Genomic DNA, 11,544 nt, shown 5'->3' with positions numbered 1-11,544 from the left:
GCGGTCCTGGACGGACGAGGCGGCGACCTCCGGCTCGGCGGTGGGGAGGGCCACGGGGCGGCGGATCTGGTGCAGGCTGAGGCGGAGGACGGTGACGACGGTGGTGGTGAGCAGCGTGGCGTGGGGTTGGTGCGGGCCGAGGCGGCGGACGCGGAGGCGGCGACCTTCGGCTCGGCGGCCAGGAGGAGGAGCTTGCTGGCGGATTTGGGGGCTTTTGCGTTTGCGGTCTATTGAAGAGGCTCACTTTTGGGTGGTGACTTTTTTTCACTGTACCGGACTAAAAAGTAATAGGTGTTGTATTTAGGTCTTATTGTTGAAGTCGGTCTAAGCAAGGCCAGCTAGATAACATGTCGCCCCACCCCACCACTGCATAGTCGCTGCGCATGGAACTTCGAGGCGGAGGGCGAGGCCCCGGCGACCGGGTCCGGCGGCAGCTGCAGTCGGTGGGGCGGCTGGCAGCATACTTCGGCGGAGGATTCCTCGTCCTCTCCGCCGCCTCCTCCGTAGCTTTCCGCTCCCTCCGCGCCCTCTCCGACGCCAACCAGGTGCGCGCTCGCCCCGTTCCCCACCCTCCGAAGCGCGAACCCTTTCGGTTTCTGCTGTCGTCCTGCTCCGCGCCGCGATTGACTCTAGTGTCCTGCGCTTCGTCAGAGGAAGTACGCCATGCCGTGCGGCGCCTGCGAGGGGAAGGGCACCTACGCGTGCAGGCTCTGCAGGGGCAGCGCCACCGTCGAGTGGTCTCCGATGCACGACCCGGTGTTCGTCAACCCGTGCCTCTGCCCTACCTGCGATGGGACCCGGTTACCCACCTCCGCCGTCGCTACTGCTGCTAAGTTCCTGTGATTATGGACTTATGATATGGATGTTTGCTGATTTTTTTCCTGTTTTATTTATCAGGGTGCAGCGTTGCTTGAACTGCCTGGGAAATGGTTATGCTTGAAGAAGCAATGTGCTTACCTTGATCGATGAACTTTCCTCGCACGGTTAGTTTTCACTATGGTAGATGATTGTTGGGGAGTTGATATTAAGAGTCACAGTTGAACGTTAGCCATTGAACACAGGGAAACGAAGCTGTTCTTCTTGCTGTTGGGAGTGTGCTTGATGGATTGTTGAATTGAATGATTTCTGCAGGGTGCTGTTCCTATTCAAAATGAGAGATCAACGGGTGAAATGGAAGTGACATGCTTGTACACCCTTATGTGCCAGAAGTACAGATTTCAGTTGTTTGGTGAAAGATGTATCTATGGTTGTAATGAAGCTCATTGTGGGCCATGCGTACAAGCCAAGATCATGGTGGCAAGTCATTTGCTCAATTTCTCCTATCTGTTAGTTTATGAGATAGTTCATTGCATTTCTGTAGTATGTATCTTCTTGGCCATTTTCATCCTAACCACATAGCAATGGTTTGTTTTGCCTGAACTGAAACTGAAGACTGCTAACTATCTTCTTTTTTCTACTCGCTCTTAGAATAGTCGGAACGTGTCTCTGTCGGAGTGATCTGGCCAATTAATACGAGTCTGATGTCTGTATTCTTAAGGACCTGTCATGTTGAAGGAAAATGAAAGATGCTGGGCTATACAACTAACACCGATAGTAGCCTTATGCCTTCTTTTCAGACTTATTCTTAGAATTTGTACAGACGACGTATTCGTCATCGTGCAAGAATAGCTTGAAGGATGGTGTCTAGTGTCCACAGAGAGAATTAATAGAGCCATTCCGTCTTCAAGATGTACAAACCTAGATGCCCTACGAATGTCATGTCTTAAACGTGCCTTCTTGCACTTCACATGAAGAGCCCCTGAGAGCATATGAACCCATGAATCGACGATATATTGCAGACACCATGAATCGACGATATATTGTGGCCTGCAGACCATGACATGACCTCACACGGCTATGATATTCTGTTGTGGTAACAACATGACGTTAGAACCTTTCCTCTCCCATTTTTCCTAGTGCAGTTTCACTGCCTCGTGTTCCATTCAGCAAAGGGGTATAGATGTTCACACTTGTATAACTATCTGACATCACTGACATTGATGTTTTGGTCCTTCTCTGAAGGTGCAATTGATGCAATAGAAAAATTGTGCCATCATGTGCACTCCAATCTAATTCTGCTAATGCTCGCATTCCTCAGCCTGAAGGAGTTTCAGAAGTTGAGCAACAGGGGGTTTCTATAGTGCAAGTATTGCAGTTGACTGCATGCCAATCAGTGACGTGACGTCCAAAAATTATGGCTCAGATTGTTCATCGTAACCACCTTTTTGCTGTTTGCTTCAACTTGGCCTATTTTGTGAGCGGTTGCAATGATAACTGAATACGATTACAAGGTACAGGAAATCTGTTGGTCAACTGTTCTTTGTATCTGCCAAGTGTGTATGGCTCAAGATCAAATATCTTCCACCCTGAAGTATCATGTGTTCCCCGTGAAGCTTCAAATTCAAAAAATTGCAACCAGAAAGATGCCATCCAAATATCCAATGTGTGCAGCTTATCTGGAACAAAAGGTTTGCCATGTGGTTTGCAGATATACTCTGAAAGATATGTGGTTTGCAGTTGCAGAAAGCTCTTGTTTTCTTCTTTGTGGTCTACTTGCCCTGTGAACCCAATAAGCTCAAGCATGTTAGGAACATTGGTTGGTACATCGTCGTCTCTCCGGGGCTACGAACTAATTTGATGAAAACGGAGGGACGACGATGTACAACAAGAAAAGAAAGGGACGTCTGTCTCCTTGACTCCTTGTGTCCAAACCTGGAGAGGAACACACCAATAATTGCAAGAATAAAATCAGCCCACCCAAACCCAAGATGCACGCCGTGTGTGTAGATCGTGATGTCGTCTGAGTCGTATCTTGAATTCAAGCAGTAGCTGCCGCTCGTTCGATGCCGATGCCGTCAGGTCTGGTCGCTCACCGGCACTCCGTGGCTGTGCTGTCCCTTCCTTCTTCCCTTGTGCTTTCACGGAGGAGAAGTTGCATGTTGCTACGCCGGAAAAAAAAAAGGGGCTCGCCGGAAGGGAATAAGACATGGAACGGTCCCCCTTTGGACTTTAGATGAGGAGGAGGAGGAATCGTTGGGTTGGGTGGCAGGGACACCGGAATCCCACTCCGGCAGTCCGGCCCACCGGGCACCGGCATGTCTGGTGGTTTCTCTGCTCTGCTCGTTCCGCGCGTGGTCAACTTCGCGCTATGGACGGACGGCTATCCTTCCGCCCGGGCTTGCTTCCCCAAGCCATCCGAGACGCGCGCGATGGCTCGCCCCGGCCGGTCGGCCCGGCCGTCGCGACCCCTTTGGGCTGTGGAGTTTTTGGAGGCCGCACCCTCGCTGCGCCTGCACTCTGGGCGGCCAGCTCCGGTGGGAGTCGCTGTTAAGCAGTGAGTGCCACTAGGACGCAGATGCACGCACGCGGCGCATCGTCCGTCTGTCCCTTTGTTAATTTCCCGTTTCAATCAATGAGCCACGAACACGCGTACGCGACGCACGCGTGAGACACGAGGCTGATGGTGGCTCGCCCCAGTCGTCACGCCGACGGCGAACGGCCGGGAACGCACACGAGCAGGAGATGGAGCATGCATGGGACATTTCCTGTAGGCGGTGGGGCGGGCCGGGGCGGACCCCGCGAGCTCTGCAGGCAGGGACGACAACGAGGAAAGTTGCGAGCGCATGGTTGCTTGGGGCCGGGGCCTACTGCGCCACTCTTTCTGTGAGCGTCCTGTGCTGATTGACTCATAGGGATCTTTGGTCACACGCGCTTGAGAGATTGAGGAGGATCGTCGGTCCGATCGTGTGTTCCTGACGGGCGGCGGTCTACGGGCTCCAGCCACCAGAACTGCCGCCGCGTACGCCTCCTGTGCCGCGCCCGGCGCCCACGCTATGAAATCTGCCGACACACACACACCACACCAGAATCTCACTGATAATATGGCCGGCCACCAAGATTGGCTCCGCGTGCCTTTCCCCGATCGCCCTTCTTCGTTCGCCCCCCATTCCTCCCATCCCAATCCCACCATGCCACGCAGAAGGAAAGAAAGCTCCCGGAATCTCATCATCATTCATTCAATCACGGCTGACGGCGAAACGCCTGCCTATGTCGACTCGGCTGTACCGTAGTTGACCAAAATCCGCTGAAAAATGCAATCAAAGTTGACCAAAGCTAAAAACAAAAGACACGAAGAGAGATTCATTTTTTGGCCTTTATTATAGGAAAAATACATTAGGTTTATCAAAACTTACTCTCCACGGCTTCATTACTTTCTTTATACCCATTAATTGATGTTCAGTTTAATTTACACCAAATTTGAATTTTTGTCACACTTTTGACATAAAAGTAACACTCCCTCCGTTCCTTAATATAAGCCATATAGATTTCTAAAAAAAATTCCAAAATATAGGTACGTATCAGCTCCCACGCCGATTAGTTTGGAAACCTTCCCACCATACATAGCACATGCCCCAACCAATCCCTTAGATTTAGGAAGCAATCTGATTGGGAGAGAGAAGATGGCCTGGTTTTTTCCTTTTTTCCTCGGTCTCACATTCTTCCCCAAGCCGTGCGTTAATATTGGTGCTAAAAACTATATGGCTTATATTAAGGAATGAAGGGAGTATTTAATACTGAGTTTGACCATATCTATAACTCTTATAAAGCAAAACCCCACTACAATAATCTGAAGTCACATCATCTCAAGGCCCCACCAAGTCACTATCTCTTATAAAGCAAACCCCCACTACAAAGTCTATTTAATCCCACAGTGATCACCTTATGATCCGTCAGATCATCATCAATCGATTTCATCTTGCCGTTCCTGATGACAAGTCGTACCCACGAATTGGAACACCAGCCGCCGGTCTGTCCGCCTTCCTCCACTCACGATGGAATTGGAGAACCGCCCTGCACTTCCACGGCCCAAGATCCAATCCCTTTCAATGCACCAGATCATGAGTTTCCATTGGAGCAAACGAACAGACAATACCCTTTTCCCTTCCTTCTTCCATGTATATATAAGCATATTTTCTCATTTAGGAGAGTGTTTCAAGCGGCTAGATAGATGCAGCTACTATAAGTGATTTTTCATTGGTAAGACTTCAGTTCAATCGTGCCTCACGCAATTTGAGTGCAGGCACCCCTACAGCCTCCTTCGGTTCATGGCCCTTCAGCATTGCTGCCTCCGTTTGTTTCTAACCGTAGTTGTGCCTTCGAGTTTGCCCCGTCTCCCATGTACTGTATTGTTTGTGTTGCTGTGGTCACCCATGTATGCAATCTTTTCTCCTTTTTTTTTCCTTTCCCTTTCTTTATGTTTAGATGATTCACTACCAGATTGATGGAGCAATTGAGTGCAAGGCTGCCAAAATTGCCTGTGCATGTGTGGTTCCGATCCCTGGCCGCTCCACATACACTTCAATTAGTTTTTGGATTGGATTTACTTCTATGTGGAGATGTTATCTATCGTTGTGATTAAGCTATTGTATTTCCTTCTCACCTTCATTTACTTGCATGGTGTGGTCTTTCCTTCCTTTCGATTCGATTTCCTTCAAAGCGCATCAACATTTCGAACGGTGTGGTACTTAGAATGCTTAAGTACAATCCTCCCTCTCTCATGTACATGTTACCTAGATGTCCAGTTACTGTGCTAAGTTCAAATGACAACATGATGAATTCTTAGTGTTCTATGAAAAACGCTTCAGAGAAATTCCACGATCATATACTCATCACTGGAAGACTCCCTTTCCCTGTAACGATTTGAGGTAGATGTATATTAAAGTTACTGTTTCAGAGACACCTTTTTTGCCTCTGTACTGATAGTGTAATCAAATCCTATTCTTCTAATTATTATGTGACCTTTTGGTGTCCGAGAATAGATTGCCTCCTGTCATGCTCCAAACTAATAAAAGTGAATATACGGCATCATGGTTGCACATTGTGGAATGGAAAATAAATGGTGCTTTTGGCAGATGTTTAAACAATCAACCCCTGAACTATTTACCAATTCCAGATTTGAATATCAATAATCTGTCCATCTCTTTAACAGTTATAGCTTTGCAGGTAAGCGCACTATTACCATCTAGATTCTGCTATTCTTTTTTTTTCCATTGTTTCGTTTTTGCAAAATATTCCTAAGATTTGACAACTGGCCATCCAAGCACTTTTATTTGACAAGCTTTCATGCACTTTTTTTTGTCATAAGGTTTACATTAATCATTAACTCTTACATATTATTATTATCGAAATGAAATTTACCGAGCATTAGCTATATTCAATTTCATATTTTTTTGGCTTCGTTCATTTAACATTCATAAAAAAATACTTCTTAAATTCCCGCAGCAACGCGCAGGGAATCTATCTGGTTTAGTTGAGAATTGAGTCTAATCTTAATTGTTAAGTTTGAGTCATTCAGCGTCACATGTAAGAATTTAGCAATAGAGCACATAAAAATCATTGCAGTGTTTTCTTAAGTTGCGAACCCACTACTTACCATACGCTTAACATCCTTGGTGTCACACGCTCGAGCCGACAAATCGGGGGGCGAAGGTTAGGTCTTCCTTGAGCCACTGGGTTCTCGGGAGAATGGGTCCCATCACTACTACATATTGATTTATCACTGTCGCCACTTTCACTGCCATAGCGATAGAAGCGACGGTGTGATACTTACACTGTCGGTTGGAACGATAGCGAGGCCTCCTAGGACTAAAACCGATAGTTCAAACTTCTACCACCGTCGGGTTAACGATAGATGCGACAGTGGTATTGGGGTTGCATTTCATTCGTCCCATGAAAAGCCGGGCTGACTGGGATACACATTTTGCCCGTCGGCCCTAAAGTAGCGTTTGGTCAACCAACGGTAAATTCAGCATGAGTGTTGAATTGCCTCAACTTCTAAGGCCGTCAAATCACCATTACTTCCGCCGCCTGAAGCCTAAGAGCCACGTGCCCATTGCTCTACATATCCTTCAGACCCGGTGCCCTCTGAAACGACCCCTCTTGTTTATTCATCATCCCCTTCTCTTTCAATCTATAAGAAAATGTCGAACAGACCCATCAAGTTTCCAAATAGCCTGTCATCCAACGAGGATGAATTGCCTTTCCACCACTCCTCCGAGGAGAACGTCTCCTCCGACGACGGGATGTCTGATTATAGTCCTCCGTGGAGCTCCAAGAAGGAGGACCCGGAGGAGGAGGAGGAAGAGGGCGAGGATGAGGACGACGCCGACGCCGAAGACGACGACGACTCCGATGACTCCGAATCCGACTTCGCCTCGCCTCATCTTCTCCCAAGCGAGCGAGGATTAAGTAGTTTATAATTAGTATAAGTAGTTTTAATAGTTTAGGTTAGTTATTGTGCTTCCGGACGAGTACAATCATATACTCATCCAAATTGTATCTATATGTTAGATATATATAATCAATCAATGAAAAAAATTCTATTCACGTGGATTTGATCTCTTCAATGACACTTTTTTATATGCAATGCAAAGCAAGTTCTTTTCAATACTACTTCCAAATGCCAGTGTATGGATTTGATCTCTCGACGAATGTTTTTTAATTTTTCTGTATATTTGTGAATGAAAAGGGAAAAAACTGTCATGCACGGTTGCGGTTGTTTACAGAGCATCTAAAAGCAGTTTAACCGCCGACAATCGCCGTATTATAGCGTTGGATTAGCGTGGCAATGGTCGGCTTAATACGGACATTGTTTAACTTATCTTGTGTTGTCTGTTCTCGCTGCCGATCAATCTGGACCGTCCGTTTGGCAACAAACCTAGAAGCACCCGCCCCATTCCCAACTCTCTTTGGGTCCTGTTGGCGCTTTGGCGGCGGTTAAACCAACTAAAAAATCCCAATACGAATTAGTCCCCCCCCCCACCCGTTGTTGCTTCATCTTTATTCTCTCCACCCGTTGCTTCATCTTCATTTTGACCCATCGCTTTGTACTTGCCCTGCCTCGAGCACCTTGCATTGTTGTCGTGGACAACGCCCCATGAAGGTTAGATGGATTCAGTCACCCCGCCTGTTTGCATTTGGTTCCAATTGGTTTTGGGTTCGGTATCAGTTTTGTTCATATTAGGAATTTCTTCATTGTAACAGATGTCTTACTTCGAAAGAAGTCATTTCAATGCGAGCAATCTTGCATTTTGGCAGCTAGGGGTGGCACCAGGACCCCAAATGATGTTGTTTGCTACTTAGGGATGGAGCATTCACCCAGACCAAATGTTGATTGTTGAAGCCGCTGTTCGTCACCTTGTCAGACCACAAAATTTGACAAGAATCGTTCAAGACCCTGTTTTGTGGAGAGATTTTTGTGCTTTGCAGGACTAGACAGGAAGTAAACATACTTTATAGATACAATGTGTCCATGGATGGAGATGCTATCATCTTCGCTATGGTTCACTACCTCCGACTTTTGAGACCACATCAACCAATTGAGTACCTTAGCAACTGCCTACCCATCCGACATTAAGTCTTAGAATTTGTGAAACTTTTATGTTAATGAAGTTTATATGTACTGATGAAACCTCTGGATTAGTATGTATGAGTACTGCATAATTGTTGAACTATTACTGCAGTTGAACTATTAATTGAATCAGTTGGTCTTGATTGTGGTCCATGTGTACACCTCTATGTAAGCACCGAGGATCCAAAACATGCCTTCTTCTACAGGCGGATAGTACCCTAAACCGATGGTGACACAACATTTCATCTTGGCAGGAGTGCGAGGGTTTTGAAGGATGTTTTGGTGCCTCGGCGAGAGGCAAAAGCGTAGACAAAAGACCTGGGCCGACCTCTTCACTCAGAGTGTGCAACACTTTGAACCCTGACTACTCCATGGCTGCATCTAGCTCCAACTCCTCCTAGTGGTCGGCATCCTCCTAGGGCACCATCGTGAGAAGAACACCGGCTTCCAGCGGAGGAGGATACAATGGGAGGGGGCCGCCTATCCCGTGTCGTGTCGAGAACCACCCCTACGCATACCAGCCACCACTTTTGTGTCTCGACGGCTTGAAGACACCTCGGTGGATTTCGTTGAGTGATGGAAACCCAGGACGTCGATACCACAGATGCTGCAAAGCAAATAATGTAACTCGATTTCTTTCTTGTTCATTCTGTTTTCGCAATGCAAATGCTAAAATCCCGCTATACTTATGGTAATTTAGTTTTTTCTAGCCTGACTTAGATTGTAGGTTCTTTAAGTGGCATGATCCCCAATATAGAAAATTTTTGATGACTTTGATTTTGGATTTATGTAATAAGATTTGGGAGCTAAAGGCGGAGGGCAATGTTACAACAAATGAAGAACATCTGCAAGAGGAGGAAGAAATTATGCCACAGATTGAAAAAATGGCCTGGGCTCCAATGAAGATGATGGAAGATTTTATACCTTTGAGAAACAAATATGCTTCCTGTTCTAGTTTCACCTATTTTGTACTAACCTTAGTTCTTGGTATGTTCATTGGCAAGTTGCTTAGTTCACCGTAGTAGATTCAAGTATCAATTTATGTATTGGGCTGAAATCTATCACTTTTGTACAACTATTGTTGAACTAAATACAAAGTAATTAACAAGATGTTCAATTTCATGAACTATAAATGATAGTAGATCCAAGTATCAATTGATGTGTTAGACTGCAATATGTCACTTTTATACAACTATTGTGGAACTAAATATAAGGTGATTAACTAGGTGTTTAATTTATTGAACTATAAATGATAGTAGATCTAAGTATCAATTGATGTGTTGGAGGCATCCTACTTCCCTGGACACTAGGCCCTGGTACAGGGGCAACCAATTTATTGAACTGTATATACACTCTTCTACGGTCTTACCACACCTTCCTCCCATCCATTCCCCACTCTACTCCTTTGCTCTGCTTCACCCTGCTAGCATTGGACGAAAGGCAGCCTCTCGCGTGCTCACTGCTCCTTCACCTCCAACCTCGCCAGCGCATAAATCTTCAGCATGTCGTCCCTACTTTTTTACTCCATCCAGATCTAAGGTAATTGTACTGGATCTGCTCCTTCACCGGATTCTATATTCCTTTGTATTGCTCTCTCGTGCTCTCTGCTCCTTCACCTCCAACCTAGCTACAGTAATTTTGTTGGATCTACAGATGAAAATGCATCTTCTCGTTCTGGAGTTTGTGGCCTTGTATATCCGTGAAGTGCAGCTTGTGAGCCTTATTGTCCTCAGTATTGGTTCACTGAGTTATTACTTTGTGAACAAAGTCGATGAGCTAAATAAAAGTGAACCAATGGATGTTGACAGGATTGTAGTGGTCAAGGCTCAGGATGACATGGAGATTGACAATGATCCCGTGGAGGTCCACAACGATGTGCAGTATCTTATGGAGATTCACAATGATCCCATGGAGGTCGACTAGGATCTACATGGAAAATGAGTAATTATACAACCAATGATGTACATATGAATGCCTTTTTACTTTTGCATAGTGTTGGCCTAATTAGTATCTGCATTTTAGATTTCGGCATGCTCGTTAGCTTGGTAGTGTCCACCTACTTATTCGGTATGAATGTATGGAACTTAAGTTGGATTCCTTTCAATCCGAGAGTATTGGCATTGTGCTTTCCTTATGTTTTCTAAGTGCATGTTTTGGCTTTCTTTCAATGTAAATCTGTGTGCCTTATTATTCACCATCGAACTCAAGTTAGCTTCTTTCAATCTGAGTATTAGAATTGTGCTTTTCTTAGTTTTCTAAGTGCACAGTTTCACTTTGTTTAAATGCCAAACATTAAGATTGTGTGCATTAGTGTTCATCACCGTATCATACACATGTCTCCAGGTGGTAATAGGACCTAGCCGCTAGTGATGGTACTATGCATTCACCGCTGCTTAGTTGCAAAATTTGTAATCTCGTGTTTAAACCCTCCCGCATGGAACTGATGAAAGTTCGATTCCCGTGTGCCGTAAAACTTACACAGAGAGCAAGCAACCCCTACTCCAACATCCCCCCGTAAACCCCCCACCCCCTGCACCCCCACCCCGCCGCCGCCCGCCCTCCCCCCACACACATAGTTTTTCTTTTCCTCATTGCTGCTATTCGTCATTGCTGCTCCTACTCATCAGCACTGCTCAGCTCTTGCTCCACGCCAGTGCACATCGTCGGATTGCCCACACAGATCCACCAGCGAATGAGCTGCTGCTGTCACCGGCGTCGCCACTCGTGCTCACTGTTGCTAGATCCAAAGGCAAGTGTAATAAGGCCTTACTTGCATCGCCGTCCCTTCTCCTTGAAACTCATCTCCTTACTAATGTTTATTGATGCAATTCCATGGCAGGGTGGCCTCATCTCTTTGGCTGGTGGTGTCCTTCTAGATGAAGGAGCCCCCCAACATGAGGAACATAGTGGACAACCTCTTAGACGATGTGCTTGACGACATCTTTCGCTACCTCCCCACTCAATCTTTGTGCTGCTGCAAGCGTGTCTGTCGCTCCTAGAAGCGCGTCATCATCGACTCCTATCAACATAAAAGGTTTTACAGACTGTCGTCGGCTTCTTCTATGGCAGCTGGTGGAAGGGCAATCGCCACTTCA

The 11,544-nt window shown here is 46.3% G+C and overlaps 1 protein-coding gene across 2 annotated transcripts; it reads left to right on the top strand.

Moving 5' to 3' along the window:
* The first annotated feature begins 336 nt into the window (after positions 1-336).
* On the top strand, positions 337-1,419 carry LOC136452428 (uncharacterized). Of its 2 annotated transcripts, none has more exons than XM_066453040.1 (4): positions 337-545; positions 652-800; positions 898-983; positions 1,132-1,419. In XM_066453040.1, exons 1-3 carry the CDS (start codon positions 384-386, stop codon positions 938-940), a joined length of 354 nt encoding a protein of 117 aa, XP_066309137.1. In that variant the 5' UTR covers positions 337-383; the 3' UTR covers positions 941-983; positions 1,132-1,419. The 2 variants fall into 2 exon arrangements, with proteins under 2 accessions (XP_066309137.1, XP_066309136.1); XM_066453039.1 differs by having other exon boundaries at positions 652-816.
* Positions 1,420-11,544: the final 10,125 nt, after the last annotated feature.

This window comes from Miscanthus floridulus, chromosome 5, assembly GCF_019320115.1.
Source record: "Miscanthus floridulus cultivar M001 chromosome 5, ASM1932011v1, whole genome shotgun sequence".
NCBI classification, from domain to species: domain Eukaryota; kingdom Viridiplantae; phylum Streptophyta; class Magnoliopsida; order Poales; family Poaceae; genus Miscanthus; species Miscanthus floridulus.
The sequence above is the reverse complement of the archived record's forward strand: the minus strand, read 5'-3'. Positions and strand labels throughout refer to the sequence as shown.